The sequence below is a fragment of the Pristis pectinata genome, chromosome 6, assembly GCF_009764475.1.
Source record: "Pristis pectinata isolate sPriPec2 chromosome 6, sPriPec2.1.pri, whole genome shotgun sequence".
NCBI lineage: Eukaryota > Metazoa > Chordata > Chondrichthyes > Rhinopristiformes > Pristidae > Pristis > Pristis pectinata.
This window is the reverse complement of record NC_067410.1, coordinates 25,906,858-25,929,146: the sequence shown is the minus strand read 5'-3', so window position 1 is coordinate 25,929,146 and position 22,289 is coordinate 25,906,858. Positions and strand designations below refer to the sequence as shown.

General features: G+C 40.8%; 1 protein-coding gene and 1 long non-coding RNA gene across 2 annotated transcripts in view; one reads left to right on the top strand and one right to left on the bottom strand.

The window, feature by feature from the left end:
* slmapa (sarcolemma associated protein a) overlaps positions 1 to 22,289 on the bottom strand; it is a 157,362-nt gene that overhangs the window by 66,803 nt on the left and 68,270 nt on the right. Inside the window, 2 exon segments of the mRNA XM_052017577.1 lie at positions 12,208 to 12,273; positions 13,284 to 13,334. Coding sequence (XP_051873537.1) covers positions 12,208 to 12,273; positions 13,284 to 13,334 — 117 coding nt within the window.
* The window catches only part of LOC127571306 (uncharacterized), a 56,264-nt gene that overhangs the window by 16,599 nt on the left and 17,376 nt on the right, over positions 1 to 22,289 (top strand). The gene's annotated exons all lie outside the window — the stretch shown is intronic.

Below are 22,289 nucleotides of genomic sequence, written 5' to 3'. Positions count from 1 at the left end.
TATTAAGACTCCATGTAATTTATACCAAGACATTGTCCTTTTAACTTCAGCTTATTTGGGCAAAGTTAAGATTAAATATTGCTTATGTTATTTATAAATAGTTTTTCTGATGTAATATTTTATTGAATACTTAGTGTAGATATGCAAAATAACCACGTTCCCTTCCTTTCTGTTAAACACATGGAAGTTTGAAACACAGCAAAACATTGACCTTTATAATATATACCAAAATGTAGAACATTTTGTTTTAACTTTCTACTTCTTCAACATGTGCACCAGGTTTTACCTTATTAAGGCTTTCTTTCAATGCCATTCTCCCTTGCTATTTTAAGACCATGTTAAAGCAATGTGAAGTTATTCAGGAAATGTTTTCCTCCTAAAAAGTTGATTACTTTGTGACAAGAAGCAGCCCACAATACACCAAGTTTATCTTTGCTTTTTGAACACTCCTTTTTTGGTCAATAGCTACACAAGGATATTAACAACAGCAATTCTCTTCCTCCCTCCCACCTCTGCCACAGGCCAATAAATCCTTCCAAGTCATTCTTTAACCCATCTTCTGCTGTTTGATTATTTTCTAGATTTTTTTCAAGCAAATCTGGAAATTCTCAGTACAGGAAAGTACAATAAACTGTCAAGTGGAAAGACATTTTCTGCAAAGCAAGAAAGCAAGGATATTGAATATTCCTGGTTTTCGGTGTTTTAAGAGGGATAGGGAAGGGGGGAGAAGAGGAGGGGTGGCGATACTGGTCAGGGACACTGTTACGGCTATGGAAAGGATGGATGTTGTAGAAGGATCATCTCTAGAGTCTGTACAGGTGGAAGTAAGGAACAAGAAAGAAGCAGTTACTCTACTAGGAGTATTCTATAGGCCCCCCGGTAGCGGTAGAGATATAGAGGAGCAGATTGGCAGGCAGTGTTTGGAGAGAAGCAAAAATAACAGGGTTGTTATAATGGGAGACTTCAACTTCCCAAATATAGACTGGAACCTGCTTAGTGCCAAAGGTTTAGATGGGACGGAATTTGTTAAATGTGTCCAGGAGGGATTCCTGACGCAGTATGTTGACAGGCTGACTAGAGGGAATGCCATGCTAGATCTAGTTTTAGGAAATGAACAAGGACAGGTGAAGGATCTATCGGTGGGTGAGCATTTGGGGGACAGTGATCATTGCTCCATAACCTTTAAAATTGTCATGGACAGGGACAGGTGCAGAGAGGACAAGAAGATATTTAATTGGGGAAGGGCGAACTATGAGGCTATAAGGAGAGAACTTGGGAGTGTAAAGCGGGATGTCCTTTTTGAAGGGAAATGTACCATGGAGATGTGGTCGATGTTCAGGGATCTTATGCAGGATGTTAGGGATAAGTATGTCCCGGTGAGGCAGAGAAGGAATGGCAGGGTGAAGGAGCTGTGGGTGACGACAGAGGTTGAACGACTAGTTGGGGAGAAGAAGGTAGCATACATAAGGTATAAGCAGCAAAGTTCAGACAGGGCCCGTGAGGAATATAGAGTAGCGAGAAAGGAACTTAAAAAAGGGCTGAGGAGAGCTAGAAGGGGACATGAAAAGGCATTGGCTAGTAAGGTTAAGGAAAATCCCAAGGCCTTTTTCACCTACGTGAAGGGTAGGAGGATGGCTAGGGTAAAGGTAGGTCCGATTAAAGACAAAGGTGGGAGAATGTGCCTGGAGGCGGCGGAAGTGGGAGAAGTTCTCAATGAATACTTCTCTTCGGTATTCACCAAGGAGAGGGGTCTTGATGACGCGGAAGGGAGTGCTGGTAAGGGTAATGTTCTCGAGGTTGTAGATATCAAGAGAGAGGATGTGTTGAAGTTGTTAAATAATATCAAGACAGATAAATCTCCGGGGCCTGACGAGATTTTCCCCAGGCTGCTTCGAGAGGCGAGGGAGGAGATTGCTGAACCGCTGGTAAGGATCTTTGAGTCCTCGTTGTCCACGGGGATGGTGCCGGAGGATTGGAGGGTGGCGAATGTTGTTCCCTTGTTCAAAAAAGGTAGTAGGGATAGTCCAGGGAATTACAGACCGGTGAGCCTTATGTCTGTGGTGGGTAAGCTGTTAGAAAGGATTCTAAGGGATAGGATCTATGAACACCTGGAGAATAATGGACTGATTAGGGACAGCCAGCATGGATTTGTGAAGGGAAGATCTTGCCTCACAAGCCTGATAGAGTTCTTTGAGGAGGTGACGAGGAAGATTGATGAGGGTAGTGCGGTGGATGTGGTCTATATGGATTTTAGTAAGGCGTTTGATAAGGTACCTCATGGTAGGCTTCTTCAGAAGGTCAGAGGCCAAGGGATCCAGGGAAGCTTGGCTGTGTGGATTAGGAATTGGCTTGCCTGTAGAAAGCAGAGGGTTGTGGTGGAAGGAGTGCCTCGGATTGGAGGGCAGTGACTAGTGGTGTCCCGCAGGGATTGGTTCTGGGACGTCTACTTTTTGTGATATTTATAAATGACTTAGATGAGGGGGTGGAAGGCTGGGTTAGTAAGTTTGCGGACGACACTAAGATCGGCGGTGTTGTGGATAGTGTGGAGGGCTGTCAGAACTTACAGAGGGATAGTGATAGGATGCAGAGCTGGGCTGACAAGTGGCAGATGGAGTTCAATCCGGAGAAGTGTGAGGTGGTACACTTTGGAAGGACAATCTCCAGGGCAGAGTACAGAGTAAATGGCAAGGTACTTGGCAGTGTAGAGGAGCAGAGGGATCTGGGGGTTCATATTCACAGTTCACTGAAAGTTGCCTCACAGGTGGATAGAGCAGTTAAGAAGGCCTATGGGATGTTAGCTTTCATAAATTGTGGGATTGAGTTTAAGAGCCGTGAAGTGATGATGCAGCTTTACAAAACTCTAGTTAGACCACACTTGGAGTACTGTGTTCAGTTTTGGTCGCCGCATTATAGGAAGGATGTGGAGGTGTTGGAGAGGGTGCAGAGGAGATTTACCGGGATGCTGCCTGGATTAGAGCGTATGGAATATGCGGAGAGGCTTAAGGTGCTAGGGCTTTATTCACTGGAAAGGAGGAGGATGAGGGGAGACATGATAGAGGTTTATAAAATATTGAGAGGAATAGATAGAGTAGACAGCCAGCGCCTCCTGCCCTGGGCACCAATGCTCAAGACGAGAGGGCATGGCTTTAAGGTTATGGGTGGGAGGTTCAGGGGAGATGTCAGGGGGAGGTTTTTCACCCAGAGAGTGGTTGGTGCATGGAATGCACTACCTGGGGTGGTGGTAGAGGCAGATACATTGGACAGGTTCAGGAGTTTGTTGGATAGGCACATGGAGGAATGTGAGATAGAGGGATATGCGGGAGGAAAGGTTTAGATAGTGTGAGGGTGGTTTGATGGACGGCACAACATGGTGGGCCGAAGGGCCTGTTTTGTGCTGTATGGTTCTATGGTTCCATGGTACTGTAACTGGCATTTTTGAAAGCTCATTGTGGGGTGCAGAGAAGTCAAAGAAAGACTTATTTTGATAAAAAAACAAAATGTGTTGATGATAAGGGCTTTATTTTTGTACATCTAACAGTGGGGTTAGTTACACTGCAATATTACTTAAGGAAAAATGAATCACTGTAAATTGAGAAGATAGTTAGTTCGAAACCATTAATAGCTGATTACATGATGGAGCCCAAACTGGTAATAGGCAACTAAATAGTGATGTACGTTTCCTTCTTTACTGTTAACGACTAATGGCTTTGACGTGCAATATGTCCTGGAACACCGTTTAAAGCACGTCACAGCTAACAGTTATTTCAAATAGAATATTTTGATTTTGTCTTAATTTAACATGCATACTAATCAATTTGTAATTTTTTATGTTATCAAATATTTTAAATTGAAAACACAAAGCTGTAATAGAGAGTGGCGACCTGACTCCTACAGGACTCTGTGTGAAAGGTCTACTGTAGAGTGTAAATATTCATGTATGGGTCAGATCAAGTCATGCACTGTTGTCCAGAGTCATTAGTTTAACCAGGTCAGGATGTTTTGCATAGCATTATTGCAAAGAATGCATATTTAAGATTGTTTTTTTATATACACACACACACACACATACATATATATATATATGTATGTCTGTGTGTGTGTGTGTGTGTGTGTGTGTGTGTGCATATATGCTGATGTGTGAGTTGGATTAAAAAGACGAGAAGCTGCCAGGTTTATGCTGGACTTTGATTTTTATGCACAGGCAGGCCTTTACACAACATTTTAACTAATCATTCAACTGGATGATCTTTTCCATCACTGAAAACTGTAAATGATGTTCCATGTGGAGAATTTCATAGGCAGTGTAATATTCTGTTGAACAGTTCTGAATTGGTATCTATTTATGAATTCAAGGATAAATGTCCTTTGGAAAAACTTGTGACCCCCACTCTCAATCTGGAGTCCACAGAGCATGTTTAATGTTTCTTAAGAAGGTTTGGATTTAAAATTTTCTTAACAAGCTTTCTATCCCAGGCCATAATTTCTACTATTTCCTTTACGGCAACGTAATAAAACAAAGTTGCGGATTCTACTTTCATAATCTATCCTCCTCCTTGTTTTCAGACAGTCCTTTCTTCCACATTGGTTCTGTAGATTCTAAGGTGACCAATGAAGCAAGTGTGGGATCCACTGAAAAAGCCACAGATGGAGCAGGAACTGTCTAGCGGGAGGAGCAGGTGGGTAGTGTGCGTGGCAGTGTGCTGGGCTTCTGTGTGGTCCCACAGCATGGACTTAAGTTTCTCAGTACCATTGTGAATACTCCTTCTCCACTTCAAGTGGTCAGTGACCAGGGATTTCCAGCAGTCGGTTGGGATGTTGCTTCTCCCCCCCATCCCCACCAAGGAGGCTTTGAGAAAATTTTTCTCAGTCTACTAGTGATCTCTTATATCACAGCTCAGAACAGAGCATTTAATTTGGGGGTCTGGTGTCAGGCATGCAAACAATGTGGTCTGCTTGACAGAGCTGACTTACTGTAATTAGGGCCTAATTTCTGGGGATGTTGGCCTAGGAGAGGTCACTGTCCTTTCAATGGATTTGGAAGATATTGTGGAGACAGCACCAGTGGTATCTTTTCAGTGCCTTGATGTGCATGCTGTAGGTTGTCCAAGTCTGCACGCGGTAGGTGGTCAAGCATATCGGAAGGCAGACAACACTGCTATGCAGTAGATTGTGAGTTTTGTGCTAGATGAGATCCTTATTCTCCTCAGTCAATCAAAGGCTATGCTGGCACACTGAAGATGAGTTTCATGGTCAATGAGAATCTTTGTTGGGAGGTGGCTCCTAAACTATGGAAAATGGTCAACAAAAACCTTTATTATCAGCAGGCAACATTGCATCATGGGGATGGGTTGGTAGAGGACCTTTGTCTTGCAGATATTGAGTGCAAGGCCCATCCCCTCATATGCTCCTGTGAATGAACTGACAATGTCTTGGATCGCAGCCTTTGAACACAACCATCGTAGAGGTAGAGTTAAGCACTAAACAATTCCTTGCTGCCTTAACAATCCCCAGTAAAAATTCCCCTTGACTGGGTGGGCACAGCAAATTCCATTCTTACCCATCTAGTATGAGCCAGAGAATCACCTGCAATGATTTCTCTTCCTGTGCCCACTGGGTTAGCTCTGAAGCCCCCAAGGATCAATCCTTGAACTCTGACAATTTTTCATCCAGCAAAAATAAGACGTTAATTTCTAAATATGCACTGAACATACCCAGTTCGGTCTCACAACCTCCTTTCCGTTCACCCAAATCCAATACATGAAAGACCATACCTATTGTTTTGGGACTTTATCACACTTTCTGACAATAGCGCCATATCTAACTTTGAGATTCCAATCATCAATCCCCATTACCATTGCCTATTATGATCTGTGTAACATTTTTCAAATCTGCCCTGCCTCATCTCTTCTGTTGTTGAAATCCTCATTGATGCCATTATTACCTTTGGATGTAATGACTGAAATGCAGCCCTGGCCATTTTTTTCCCCATTCTACTCTTATAACATCTGAGGTAACCTAAATCTCTGCTACCCACATTTTAGTCATGTCTATCCAGTTCGCCAGTGTATGCTGATCGACAATGGTTCTGAGTTAAGCAACCAGTTAATTGTAGAATTATTCTCAAAAGCTTCCGCCCTCCCCATATCAGAAATTTAACCTATCTGCATAATCCTCTAAAATATCCAATTCTGGCCTCTTAATCATCTCATAATTGGTTCCATGCTTTCAGATCTCAGGGCCCTATAGATACAGAATTCTCTCTGTATGCCTTCCCATCCATCTACCCTTTTCCTCCCTTTAGTTTCTCTTTAAAACGTATCTTTTTGACAAAGTTTTTGCTTACCTGCCCTATTACCTAATTAGGTGGCTTAATGCCAAATCTTAGTTAAAATAGTTTTTTGAAGCATCTTGGGACATTTATTTTATTTATTCACTTTTTAGGCTGTGGATTTTTTCTGACAAGCCAGGTATTTATTATGCTTTGAACTGAGTGTGACTGACTCATTAATGCCATGTGATGATGGGCCACTTCAGAGGGCATTTAAAAGTCAACCGCAACACTGTGTCTAGAGTCACAATCGGCTGAGAACAGCATATTTCCTCCCTGAAGGACATTCGTAAACCAAAAGAGGTTTTATGACAATCAAGCAGATTTCTTGTGTCCTCATTATTATTAATAATTAGTTTCTTTCATAAATACAAGATAATTAACCAAACTTAAATTCCACAGTTGCCATGGTGGGATTTAAACCTGAGGTTCCGGTTTGTTTGTCCAGGTCTCTGGATTATTAGACCAGTAATTTAACTGTTGCATCCACCATTATAATATCAAAGATGCTACATAAAAGCCAGTTAACATAAAAAGACTTTTGGCCAGCAATTTCCAGGAGGCACAGACTTCTTTAAAAAAAAACAAGAAATGCCATTGCACGCTCTATTCAAGACAGGCATCAGAAGCATCATCAAAGAACTCTGCCGGCCAGGTTGCAGGGAAGCAAATTGCAACATGTATTATGAAAATAACTAAACACAGAATAGCAAAGAGGATGGACTGATGGATTGAAGAAAAATTTAACTAATGTCTGCATCATGTTTCTCTTCATTCACTGGAAGCGTAAAGAACTTCTGGTTAACAGCAACAGCTACCTGATATATGGTTGCAACTTGTAGACTACACTCCTTTGTGAGACATTTGCAAGGCCTTTAAAAAGAACAGGTGGGCTGTAAAAGTTCAGTATGGGCACGGGGACTGAATGTGGGGTTGAGCATGATCCAGCCCAATACACATTGGAATAAAGAATATGCAAAAGTAAATGCAGTGTAATATTTTAATAGCAGAGAGAAGGTGCAGGTGCATGTTCTTCAGAAGCAATAGCATAAATAGATAATACCATAAAGGAACCAAATGGTTTCACATCCTGAGACAAGAAGATAATATTCAAATTGAAACAACTTCAGTTGGCCATCACCTGGAGGACTGTCTGCTGTGTGGGTACTCCAGTAAATGAAATTTTTTTCTTAAGCTAGTCCAAGTTAGTCCGATATGGAGTGAAAATTAACTGAGATTAAATAGGAAAGATGTGATATTACACTCATGTCAAGGAAGATGAATGGGAAAGTGAGGTAGGTAATAAGACTGGTTGTTTGGTAGCAAGGGGATACAAGATTAAAACACAGTGAACCAAAAGGATGATTAGCATGAATTTACAGAGGGTGATCAGAATACGCAAGTCATTGCTACTAAATAATAAAGGAACGCCCACAAATTCTTCAAAAGATTTTTGCTTGAAAAAGAAAATGTGTGGAGGATAATCAGGAGAAGGGAAATGAAGTAATACAAATAATTCAATTAATGAGCCAAGAGATTCTATTCTGTGTTGTGATATTCTTCATTTCTGTAAGATATGTCTATAGGTGTGTATATGACAGCTGATGGTTTTCATTTTTTTTCCAAAAACAATATATCAAGATCCTCAGCAGATGTGTAATCCTTGAGTAATCCACTACTCTTAGCAGTGTGGAGGAACAGAGGGATCTTGGGGTCCACGTCCATAGATCCCTCAAGGTTGCCACGCAGGTCGATAGGGTTGTTAAGAAGGCATATGGAATGTTGGCCTTCATTAGTCAGGGTATTGAGTTCAAGAGCTGCAAGGTGAAGTTGCAGCTCTATAGAACTCTGGTCAGACCACACTTGGAGTATTGTGTTCAGTTCTGGGTGCCTCATTATAGAAAGGGTGTGGAAGCTTTAGAGAGGGGGCAGAGGAGATTTAGCAGGATGTTGTCTGGATTGGAGAGCATGTCTTATGAGGATAGGTTGAGCGAGCTAGGGCTTTTCTCTTTGGAGAGAAGGAGGATGAGAGGTGACTTGATAGAGGTGTACAAGATGATAAGAGGCATAGATCGAGTGGACAGTCAGAGACTTTTTCCCAGTGCAACAACAGCTAACGCGAGGGGACATAATTTTAAGGTGATTGGAGGAAGGTATAAGGGGGATGTTAGGGGTAAGTTTTTTTTTAAACAAAGAGAGTGGTGGGTGCGTGGAATGCACTGCTGGCAGAGGTTGTGGGGGCAGATACATTAGGGACATGTAAGAAACTCTTAGATAGGTACATGAATGATAGAAAAATAGGGGGTTTTGTGGGAGGGAAGGGTTAGGTAGATCTTAGAGCAGGATAAAATGTTGGCATAACATTGTGGGCTGAAGGGCCTGTACTGTGCTGTAATGTTCTATGTTGACAAATGTCATAATCTTCCAAAGCAAAAAGGAAACCGATATTTTAGTTTAAGGGGTGCCATAGCAAACAAAACAATTTTCAGAAAGGATGATTCAAAGGGGAGGACACTTGAGTTGTGATTATCAAACCAGAGAACCAATAAGAATCTCAGCTGGCTGCATAATTTCCCGTGCAATACACAAAATGCTGGAGCAACTCAGCAGGTCAGGCAGCATCTACAAAGGGAAATAAACAGATGTTTCAGATCGAGACCCTTCATCAGGACTGGAAGGGAAGAGGGCAGAAGCCAGAATAAAAAAGGTAGGGGAAGGGGAAGGAGCACAGGCTGGGAGCTGATAGGGGAGGTGATTTAAGAAGCTGAGGGGTGATAAGTAGAAGAGGCAAAGGACTCAAGGAGGAATCTGGTAGGAGAGGACAGTAGACCATGAAATGAAGGGGAGGAGGTGGGGAATAGATGGGCAGGTCATGAGGGTGGGGGCCACAGTAATGGGGGAAAACAAAGGGGGGGGCATGGAAAAAAAGGAGGGGAAGGGACACTGGAAGTTAGAGAAATTGATGTTGAGGCCGTCAGGTTGGAGATTTCCAAGGTGGAATGTGAGGTGTTGCTCCTCCAACCTGTGTCTGGCCTCAACATGGCAGTAGAGGAGGCCGTGGATAGACATGTCAGTATTGGAGTGGGAAGTGGAATTGAAATGGCTGGCCACCGGGAGATCCTGGCTGTTGTGGCAGATGGAGCGAAGGTGCTCAATGAAGCGGTCACCCAATCTGCGTTGGGTCTCACCGATGTAGAGGAGGCCACATCAGGAGCACCGGTTGCAATAAATGACACCCTTGGATTCACAGTCTAGGGCCTGACTGGTGGTGAGGGAGGTGTAGCTCCTTGCACGGTGGCAGGGTTAAGTGCCGGGAGGGTCATTGGTGGGGAGGGACAAGGCAGTCACGGAGAGAGCGATCCTTGTGGAAAGTGTGTGTGTGTGTGTGTGTGTGTGTGTGTGTGTGTGTGTGTGTGTGTGTGTGTGTGTGTGTGTAGGAAAGTTCTGCCTGGTGGTGGGATCCAAAAGTTGTTGGTGGTTAATCTGTCTCTGGAGATGGAGACAGAGAGGTCAAGAAAGGGGAGAGAGGTGTCGGAAATGGAGCAAGTAAATTTGAGGGCAGGGTGGAAGTTGGAGGCAAAGTTGATGAAATTGACAAGCTCAGCATGGGTGCAGGAAGCAGCCCCAATGCAGTTGTCAATGTAGCAGAGAAAGAGTTGGGGAGCATTACTGGTGTAGGCTTGGAACATGGATTATTCCACATGGCCAATGAAAAGGCAGGCACAGCTGGGGCCCATGCGAGTACCCATGGCTACGCCTTTGGTTTGGAGAAAGTGGGAGGAGCTGAAAGAGAAATTGTTGAAGGTGAGTACCTGTTCTGCCAGACGGAAGAGGGTGGCGGTGGAGAGGAACTGGTTGGGTCTGTTGTCGAGATAGAAGCGGAGAGCCTTAAGGCCTTCCTGATGGGGGATAGAAGTGTACAGGGACTCTACCTCCATGGGGAAAATAAGCTGGTGAGGGCTGGGGAACTGGAAGTTGTTGAAGTGATGGAAAGCATACGAAGTGTGACGGATGTAGATGGGAAGGGACTGGACCAAGGGGGACAAAATGAAGTCAAGACATGAGGACGTGAGTTCAGTGGGGCAGGAGCAGGCAGGAAGACCCGATGTAGATTGAGTGACCGCTTCATTGAGCACCTTTGCTCCCAGTGGACACCCACTTCATTTCTACTTCCCACTCCCATACTGACATGTCTATCCATGGTCTCCAACACCTTATATTCTGCCTTGGAAGTCTCTAACCTAACAGCCTCAACATTGATTTCTCTAACTTCTGGTAACCCCTCCCCCTTTTTTTCTCCCATCCTTTGGCCCCCTCTTTCCCTCCTCTGCCCTCATGACCTGCCCATCTATTCCCCACCTCCTGCCCTTTCCATGGTCTACTGTCCACTCCTACTGGATTCCTTCTTCTTCAGCCCTTTGCCTCTTCTACTTATCACCTCTCAGTTTCTTACATCACTATCTTTCATCCCCCCTCCCCCATCCACCTACCTCCCCCCTCACCTGGACTCACCAATCACCTGCCAGCTTGTGCTCCTCCCCTTTCCCCTATCTTTTTATTCTGGCTTCTGCCCTCTTCCCTTCCAGTCCTGATGAAGAGTCTTGACCCGAAACGTCGACTGTTTATTGCCCTCTATAGATGTTGCCTGATCTGCTGAGATCCTCTGGCGTTTTGTGTGTGTTGCTCCAGATTCCAGCATCTGCAGAATCTCTTGTGTCTGCATAATTTCCCATTACAACTGTTGTAACCAGAAATGAGCTCAAGTCCATTTAGAATTTGGTTGTAGAGAAAAGCAGCTCATCAAAAGTGAAAAGTGATTTTTACTCCTTTGAGTAAGTCCGTTTATGTTTAATTTATGATGGTATACATAAAAAATAAATTTACAGATTTACAATAGGAAGAGGGTTTTTTTGGTGGCAAGGCAAGCCTTTATCTCAGAGGTTAAAAATAGCTTGGTGTGTAGGTAATATAGTTTTTTTTGAGGTTCATGACCTAATTTGCAGCTGATTTAAATTACCACTGTGAAAAATCAAAAACCCATTCACATTCAGAAAGAAACAAATGGCATCTGATTTGAATACTTTCAAGGTATTCACTTTAAATTTGTTAATTGCAGACAATGATTGATCTAGCTTCATTCTGGCTCATGGTTCAGAATAGTCAGACATTTCATTCTTCAGTTATCTGCAATACGTAGAAGACGCAATGATTGTGGTCAAAGAGCCCATTAACAGTCACTGCCCAGAATCAGACAGAAAATATACATGTGTTGGAAAGTTTGTGAAAGACAACCCTAACATCATGGCACTATACTCCATCAGAAGTCATTTTCAGGAGAAGTTACAATTATTAAGCATTCAACTTTTGTATTGAATCAATTTTTGTATTTTAATAATCATGTGCTGCCGAAGAATTGGAAATTATCATCATAAACAACTCCTCTGATGAATTATTGGTATGATCAGAATTTGCTATTTTACGCCATAACCACAATTAAAAAACACAATCCAATCAGTGAAATGTTAAATGCAGTCATTACCTAATAGAAACTAAAAAAAAACAGAATTAATGCAGGATCTTATAGTTTCACTGTCAAATTTACCAATTTAAGATTTTTGTTGGTTATAGTGCATAATTCAGGGCAACAGCACACAACTTCAAATTGTTTAGATTTGAAAAGGAATGAAGATAAACAAATAACAGGAAACATAAGTATCCTCATTAAAATTACAACTTAAAATAATTAAGCTTTCAGTTTCAAATCATTCTTGAAATTATGGGTTTATTCTAATATCTTGAACTGCAGCTAATTGTTAATGATTCTGTAAAAATTTTTCAGAACCCTACATGTCAACAGTGTAAATCATTCATGTACTCACTCTTGCACTCAATGAATTGTTGGAATAGCTCAGAGCAGTCCCCTCCACTCTTTAGCAGAAAGTGCTCTATTAGAAAGAAAGAATCTTCAATTAAGTATTTGGATAAAGTTTCTTGCTTGGCAAACGTGAATGACTGATTTCGTAAGAATTAATAATGTAAGTAGATAATTTCTGTCTGATGATAAACAATGAAATTCATAAAACCAGGATGAAGGTACAGATTACAATGCAACAGCAAGAATCACTTTTAGGTGGATTTGTATACTAAATTCACACATCTTATCTACAATTGACAAAGCAATGTTAGAGTTGAAGACTTAACATTCTCACCCTAACATAAGTGCATTTATTGATTAAAAATATGGCCATTTTGGTTTTAAGCTTCACCCCTTCACTTTAATCCAACCACCTAAAAAATCCACCACCAATATGGTCAGTACAGACCTTAAATAAATGATTACACAATAGCTTTAATTCTTAGATTAATTCATAAAAGGTTCTTGCAGTTTAGAGTATTTGTCCATTAATATCATCCGAATAAACTGCTTCATGTCCACAATAAAGACAAGGGAGCCAAGTCATAAAAACAGATTGCTGTCTTAGTATTTTTAAAATATCAGACCTGGGTTCAAATCTCAACCAAACAGGGAGAAAGATTCCTCCTTCTGAAGGCTGCAAGGGATCTTTGCAAAATTAAAGTGAAAATCTCAATTTAGCTCCTCCAGGATCCAAAGCATAAATCTAATCATATTTTGGTATTTGTGTACTGAGATGTCACAAGGCTTATAGATAAAATGAAAGTACCATAGTGTGTGTTGTTCTGAGATTTGTGTTAAAGGTCACTGGTGGAAGGATTTTATGCTGCAACAGACTATTGTACACCTAACTTTAGTCAAAGCAGACAGTGAATCCCTGAAATGGGAAAGTGTTCCATTCCCTTGTACTTTACTTCCTCTCCTCAATCAAGACAAAACTGAATACATTTTAAAAATTAAATTTCACTCATACCAATAACCAGATCAGTAATTTTTTAAATTTTCATTAATAGTTTCTGAAAAGTTGCATTGGTACACTACCTTTATCTGTGCTTCCATTAATTTTAGATAACAAGTCATCAACTTGGATTCCTATTGTTACCAAAACAAAAAATTCACTTTAGTTCTAATAATGAGTGGTTGTTTTACAGCAACAATAGTACGAAACAAACTTTCATTTAAATAACTATATCTGATGGCATTGTAAGGCTTACTTTCAACAGGGCAAATCCACAATTTTTGTCATTAAACACTGGCTAAAGTACAAAGATAAGAGAGGTGATTAAAAACGCCCAGAACAAAACCTAACTGCATCTTAGTTTTTGTGTTATTTCTTTTCAATACAAGATCAATTTACCACAAGTTTCAAACTTTGCCTTGCTCAATGTGTTCACAAAATAATCAATAATATGTTTAAATACTTTTTCCATTATTTTGTTATCAATATATCTTTTCCAGAGTGATCAAAACATAAATGAAATACCATTTTACTCATAATACAACTCCAAACTATTTAAAATCCATCAAAAGGCAGAAAGAGGCAAGATAAACAAAACCAAGTTTGGCCAATCAGGAATAAAAGAAATGTTCAGAAATGGCAAACACAAATTTCATTATGTCTGGTTGGTTCTCATGAAAAGTCATCAATCTAAAGTGTTAACTGTTTTTCTTTACACATGCCGACTGAGTCACTGCGTATTTATAGAGATTTTTATTAATTAGTTCTAGAGATGGATGACAATATAAACTCCACGTGCAACTTAAGAGCAGATATACAGTAATATGGCATATTGGAAAATAACATACAGAAGTGAAGCTGCAAGATTCACCATTCCCAGCTAAACATTAATACCTGCATTTTAAAGACAAGGTAAAGCCATTTTTTAGGGCTGCATTTGCACTATGTTGCCTCAATGTGTGGTGAACCAAGAATAATGAAACATTTACAACACAGAAGGAAACCAGTTATTGTATTGCTGTGAAGTGGAAGCAGTTTCAATCGTCCTTTCTAAAGGAAATAGGATAAATGAAAAGGAAAAAAAAGGGGGAAGAAGCTGGAGAGTAGGAATAATGGAACAGTTCTTTTCAAATGTTAGCACAGTTACCAAGATCTGAATTATTTCCTTCTGTACTGCAAAATTCTATGATTTAGGTTGCGTGATGAGTTGTGCAGACACTAGATTATAAATTGCTTGTATTATTATGTATTAATATTACGCACGGACTAATCATTCAGAGAATATAAATTCAAACTCACTCTGGACAGTTAAAGAAGTTGAATTTAATTTTAAAAATGGCTGTTAGTTTGTCTTATCAACAGCCTGTAGGGAAAAGAATCTTCCAGCCTAATCAAACTTACATCAGGATAAATAAATGTTAGTCTCCTGTGAATGATTTCCTTTTTAAAATGCAGGACACTGATGGCAGAACAGTCTGGGCTACATATTTACACAAACTAATGGAATTACGTTAAAGAAAGACTACAAATTATTAGTCATGGATTTTTCTTCTAGTTTAACAACCAGGTCGCTCCATTTGCAGCTATAAAGTAGTTTGATTGGGGTAGAACTTTTCATCCACTTCAGAGTGATGGGTTTCAGTGAAGACTGATTTATTCAGGATCAAAAAGAGAAAATTGACAATTCTAAAGCCCCTGCAGAAAATGCAATCCATGTGACTTGGTGATCAAGGAAATTATCAGAACAATGGTAACAAGAGCATGGGAGAAGGGTAAAGGGAGTCACAAAAGACTTCTATCCATATTTATAAATGCATGAAAGAGGCATAAATTTTATCAACTAAATTCTCCCCTGCAGAAAAATTTGCAATGCCATAATATTGAAGTCAAAATTTCACCAGCAATCACAAAATATGATGCTTTTATCCCCTCAGTGTACCTCTATGTATTGTTGAACTAAGATCATAAAATAGAAACAGAAAATGCTGGAAGTACTCAGCAGGTCCGGCTGTCTCTGTGGGAAGAGAAATAGAGTTAAAGTTTCAGTTCAAAGACCCTTCATCAGAACTGGGAAAGAGACAAATCAAACGAGAAAGAACTCTTGTTCAAGCCTCTGTTTGCCTGGAATTATTTAGAAACTCTTTCAGCTTAGGGCAAGTAAGCAATTAGAACTAGTGTTCTCTGCTCTATTACACAGTGACTTTCAATGAGTGAGAGTGAATTGGAGAGAGAGTGAAAGAGACAAAAGGAAAGAGTGCAAAAGTATAAGTGGAAATTGAGAGCAAGTGGAAAAAGAGGCAAATCATGTGAAAGAAGCAAGCAGGAAGACTCAGTGCATTAAAGAGACAAATAAAGCAGGTGAAGAAGTTTAGTGCAGGAATTCCAAGCTTAAGGCCATGGCAACTGAAACCATGGCTGACTACAGCACAACACTTAAATTCATGGGTGTTCAAGAGGGCTGAATGTGAGAAGTTTCAATGGCATGGACAGAGACAGAAACCCAATTGCAAAAATTCGAATCGGTCAAGGATGGGAATAAACCTCAAGTCCAATTATCAGGAGCCTATGGAAACTCTGCACAAGCAGTGGAAGGATTGCACTATGTTACAAACTACCCACCCACCTCCTGCCTCATTCATGGTCTGTAGTACTGCATTGGCCTCATCAGGAACCTCAGAACACACAAAACCAGACAGGAGCTAAGTTAATCCCTTTACCACCCTATCCACTGGTGTTAACACTTTCAGGGAGCTGGGAACTTGCACTCCCAGATCCCTCCGTACATCAATGCTTCTAAGGGTCCTGCCATTTACTGTATACTTTTCTCATGCATTTGGCAACCCAAAATGCATCACCTCACACTTACCATCTGCCATTTCTCCACTCAAATTCACAAGTGATCTATACCCTACTGTATCCTTGAAGGGGATTGCAATGTAACCACCAACCCTGACAGCCTCCAGTGCACCTGAATCCATAGTCGCTGTTGAGGATGTAAGATCAGTCTTCTGGAGAGTGAATCTGCGCAAAGCATCTGGCCCGGATGGTGTCCCTGGCCATGTCCTTAGATCGGTGTTGGTATTGGTTTATTATTGTCACTTGTACCGAGGTACAGTGAGAAGCTTGTCTTACAAACCGATCGTACAGGTCAATTCATTACACAGTGCAGTTACATTGAGTTAGTACAGAGTCCATTGATGTAGTACAGGTAAAAAAAAACAATAACGGTATAGAATAAAGTGTCACAGCTACAGAGAAAGTGCAGTGCAATAAGGTGCAAGGTCACAACAAGGTAGATCATGAGGTCATAGTCCATCTCATTGTATAAGGGAACCGTTCAATAGTCTTATCACAATGGGGTAGAAGCTGTCCTTAAGTCTGGTGGTACGTACCCTTAGGCTCCTGTATTTTCTACCCCATGGAAGAGGAGAGAAGAGAGAATGTCCCGGGTGGGTGGGGTCTTTGATTATGCTGGCTGCTACACCAAGACAATGAGAGGTAAAGACAGAGTCTAAGGAGGGGAGGCTGGTGTCCGTGATGCGCTGGGCTGTGTCCACAGCTCTCTGTAGCTTCTTGCAGTCTTGGACAGAGCAGTTGCCATACCAAGCCATGATACATCCAGATAGGATGCTTTCCATGGTGCATCTGTAAAAGTTGGTGAGAGTCAAAGGGGACAAACCAAATTTCTTTAGCCTCCTGAGGAATTAGAGGTGCTGGTGAACTTTCTTGGCTGTGGCATCTATGTGATTTGACCAGGACAGGTTGTTGGTGATGTTCATTCCCAGGAAATTGAAGCTGTCAACCCTCTCGACCTCAGCACCATTGATGTAGACAGGTGCATGTATACCGCCCCCTTTCCTGAAGTCAATGACCAGCTCTTTAGTTTTGTTGACACTGAGGGCAAGGTTGTTGTCATGACACCATTCCACTAAGCTCTCTATCTCCTTCCTGTACTCCGCCTCATTGCTGTTTGAGATACGGCCTACAACGATGGTATCATCTGCAAACTTGTAGATGGAGTTAGAGCAGAATCTGGCCACACAGTTGTGAGTGTATAGGGAGTAAAGGGCTGAGGATGCAGCCTTGTGAGGCACCAGTGTTGAGAATAATCTGTGCAGATCAGCTGGTGGGGGTATTTGCAGACATTTTTAACCTCTCCCTGGTTCAAACTGAGGTTCCCACCTACTTTCAGACCACTATCATCCTGGTACCTAAGTAAAACAAGGTAACATGCCTTAATAACTACTGCCCATTGACTCTGACATCCACCATCATGAAGTGCTTCGAAAGACTGGTCACGGTATGTATTAACTCCAGCCTCCCAGACAACTTCGACTCACTGCAATTCGGCTACCGCCGAAACAGGTCCACGGCGGATGCCATCTCCATGCCCCTACACTCATCTCTGGAGCATCTGGACAGTAAAGACACCTATGTTAGACTACTGTTTATTGACTACAACTCCACCTTCAATACTACAATGCCAAACAAACTTATCACCAAACTCCAAGACCTAAGACTCAACACCTCCCTTTGCAACTAGATCCTTGACTTCCTGATCAACAGACCGCAATCAGTGAGGACAGACAGCAATATTTCCACCATGATTACTTTCAACTCCGGTGCCCCACAAGACTGCATCCTAAGCCACCTACTCTACTCCCTATACACTCACGACTGCGTGGCCAGATGCTGCTCTAACTCCACCTACAAGTTTGCAGATGATAACACCATAGTGGGCTGTATCTCAAATAATGATGAGTTGATGTACAGGATGGAGATAGAAAGCATAGTAACATGGTGTCATAACAACCTTTCCCTCAATGTCAGCAAAACAAAAGAGCTAGTCATTAACATCAGGAAGGGGGGTGGTGCACATGTTCCTGTCTACATTGACGGTCCTGAGGTCGAGAGGGTTGAGAGCTTCAAGCTCCTAGGAGTGAACATCACCAATAGCTTGTCCTGGTTCAACCATGTAGACGTTACAGCCAAGAAAGCTCACCAGTGCCTCTACTTCTTCAGAAGGCTAAAGAAATTTGGCATGTCTCCGTCGACCCTCACCAATTTTTACCGATGCACTATAGAAAGCATCCTATCCGGGTGCATCACGGCTTGGTATGGCAAGTGCTCTGTCCGTGACCGCAAGAGACTGCAGAGAGTTGTGACACAGCTCAGCACATCATGGAAACCAGCCTCACCTCCATGGACTCTGTCTATACTTCTCGCTGCCTCGTTAAAGCAGCCAGCATAATCAATGACCCCACCCACCCACCCTGGACATTCTCTCTTCTCCCCTCTCCCATCGTGCAGAAGTTACAAAAGCCTGAAAGCATGTACCACCAGGATCAGGGACAGCTTCTATCCTGCTGCTATAAGACTATTGAATGGTTCCCTAGTATGATAAGATGGACTCTTGACCTCACAATTTACGTTGCACCTTATTGCCTACTTGCACTGCATTTTCTCTGTTGCTGTTACACTTTATCCTGTATTCTGTTATTGTTTTACCTTGTACTACTTCAACGCTCTGTGTAATGAATTGACCTGTATGAACAGTGTGCAAGACAGACTTTTTACTGTATGTACAATAATAAACCAATTCTAATTGGACATTCTTCCTCGCTATCCATAACCCCAACAATTTTTGTGTCATCTGAAAACTTACTAATCAGATCAACTGCATTTTTATCCAAATCATTCATATATATTGCAAATAACAGAGGTCCCAGCACTGATCCTTGTGGAACACCACTGGTCACAGACCTCCAGTCAGAAAAGCACCCATCTATCACTCCCCTCTGTCCAAGCATCTAATTCTGTGGTACTAAACTGGTAATTGCCTGCCTATCTGAGAAAGACTCACGTGTTCTTACCTTTTCCTTTTTGTCTATTAACCAATTCTCAATACATGCCAGTATAGTATCCCCATGTTAATGAGTTGTAACATGGTCAATAATCAATGCATCCACTATCTCTAAAACGATCACTTTCAATTTTCTGGGACGTACATCATCAGATCCTTGGGATTTATTGGTTTTCTGTTTCATCAACTTCTCTGTACATTTTGTTTTACTGATACTGACTTCCTCATTCTTCCCAGACCTTTAATCCTCTAGTATCTCTGGCGTTTTTCTTTAGTACCTTCTTTTTTGAAGACAGACACAAAGAATTTGTTTAATTTCTGTCATTTCCATATTCCCCATTATAAATTTTATCTGTCTGTAACTCAAATTTTCCCATACCAGTCTTTTCCTTTTCATCTTTTATTTTTAACACACCTATAGGAGCTCTTATAAGTCCATCTTTATGTTTCTCACCAACAACATTGTTAACAATATCACCTCTCTTAGGGGCTAGGAAGAGAAACAAGGTGATCAACAGTTTGATAGGAATAGGAATGAAGGAGCAGGAGAGGCAGGGCGGTTATAGCTCAACTTCATGCTGAGCTCAGAAACAGTATAAAGGGAAAATGGCAAACAGATTATAAAAGGATGTAAGTTCAGGGTGAGGGCTGGAGAAAGGTTAAGGTGCAAGGGAGGGAAACATTCACACTTGACGAGCATGGAGATTGATGAAAAGTGGCAAAGACAGGTGACTAAATGATTCTAATTTTGCTAATACTGTCATCCATAAGCCGCTTGCAGGTGAAGGTAAAAGAGTCAGGGGGAATGATTTAAAAAAATAGTCTGCAGTGGAGGAAAAATGTCCTTGGTTACCTTTGCATTTTGGAAGATCTTAAAACAGTGAGCAGTTTTGATATATGAAAGCAGGGCATGACAGTAATTTCTGTGGTCCAGATAGATCTGATGGTGAATGACAAACCCAGTTTTCCACCATATACTTTTATGCTACACTTCTTGGACTTGAGGGAGGGAAGATGAGGGCTGCTCCAAGGGAGCTGTCGTTATGGTTTTAATGGTGCATCAAAGGTGATTGAGCACACCAGTAGCTAAAGAAATATCATGATTAATAGTGTACCAAAAACTCAGCTGCTGAGAATTTGGAAGTGCAGAAATAGGTGAATTGGGTGAGGTCTTTTTTCCTGTGGCTGAAACAAAAGAAAATGGACATGGGAAGGAGAAATGGGATGTGGTGAAAAACAATACGGAGGAGTAATCATAGATGATCCAATCTGTGATTGAAATAAAGTAGCAGGGCTACGTGAGATATTAATGGGTGATAATAAATAATGGGTTAGAAAGTTTAAGTGGAATTAGAGATCAAGGGAAGATTAGAGAGCATTCAGATGAAAGTTTGCCAATATATTAACAGAAGCTTAAGTTTCTAAACCCTTCCAAGTACTCCTGAGTCAAATCTTTCTAATTACCTTTAAAAATTACTGCTCTGAGAAAGTGTTTCTTGGCCACAGAAATAAAACATGTGAATTATGACAGTGGTCGTGAGCATACAGCACCCTCTGCTGGCAAGCTTACTTTCAGATAATTCTACAACACTATTAAGATCGCAAAATTGTGCAGGAAACATAAGTATAATTTTTTTTAAATGAAGCAGCCTTCCCTGCAATTAAATGAAGCAGTCTTTCCTGCATCATTCTTTGTCCAAACAAAATTGCATCAATTTCCCTGAAATTGATCAATAACTCCCATCTTAATTTGTACTAATTCACAAATGATAAGTAATATACTTTGAATTTACAATATGGTAATAATTTAAATCTAAAATTACTTCAAAGAAAATAAAGAACATAGATAGACCTAAAAATAGGGAAGGATGCCAATTTCTGGTGGGAGTTCTGTGCAGAATCCCATCTGACAGAAGAGACACACGAGGGGAAATTAATGAATATTAAAGGCAGAATTTAAAAGGAACAAATGTGATTTTTAGTTCCAGATTGACTTGATGAAGTAGCACAGTTCAAACAAAATGACCCAATAAATGTGAATGGGTAAATTTACAGATAAACATGGAAAATACTCAAAGTATTATTCCATGACAGAACCTACAGATACATTAAAAGGCAGAAGCTCCACTTGTGAAGTCAAGCAACTTCGGTTAACAAAGGGGCAGTAACAAGCTAAGAGGCAAATAATGTGGAAACCCAGCAGAAGAGTGCAAAAATAGTGTTATGAATAAATACTTGAAAAATATATATCAAAGTTAATCGCAGAAGTATTTATCTATATGTTAGGAAAATGTAGGCAGCAATGGACAATAATGGGGCTTATTATGAGGTACTTGCAGGTTGGATTATAATGGAAAATATGGAAAATTGCAAGTGTTGAGTAACACTTTGAATGAAAAAAAGGAGAAAATACCACTCCTTTGTGGTATTTTCTCCTTTTTGGGATGGATTGAACGCCATCTATCTTTGCATTGTTGGCAATGTTGTATACCCTGTACTCTGTCTCTTCATTATTAACATAGGAAGTATTGAACTGAGACTCCAGCACCAAACCCTGATGCACTCCATTAGTTATAGTGTAACAACTTCAAAATAACTTTTTAATCTCTACTCTGTCAGCTAATCAAATCTCAATACCTTTTGTCCATTGATTATCCCCTATTTCTAATACATTTTTAATATTTTCTGTGAAGACTGACACAAAATACTTGTTTGGAATCTCTGACATTTCCCTGTTGCCTATTATTAATTCTTCTGTCTCAGCTACTAAGGGACCAATGTTTAGTTTTGCCACACTCTTCCTCTCTCCCTTGTCTCGTACTTGTAGAATTTCTAACAATCCATTTTCATTTTTCTCACTAGTTTACTCTCAAATTTTAGTTTCACTCAGGTTATCATATTACTTTTAGTCACCCTTTGGTGATTGCCCTAATCCTGAGAACTACTACAATTCTTTGCAAATTTATTAGGCTTTTTCTTTCAGTCTGATACCATTGTTAACTTCTTTCGTTATCCATGGATGGGCCATTATTCACATGGAGTCTTTTTTACTCAATGCCTTGTATATTTGCAGAGAATCATTAACTGCTTAAAGTACTGCCATTTCTTATCTGCCATCATATCTTTCAATTTTTCAATCTATCATACCCAATTCAGCCATCATACATATATAATTGCTTTAAACCAAGTTTATGACATTGGTTTGTTGCTCTCAAACTAAAAATGA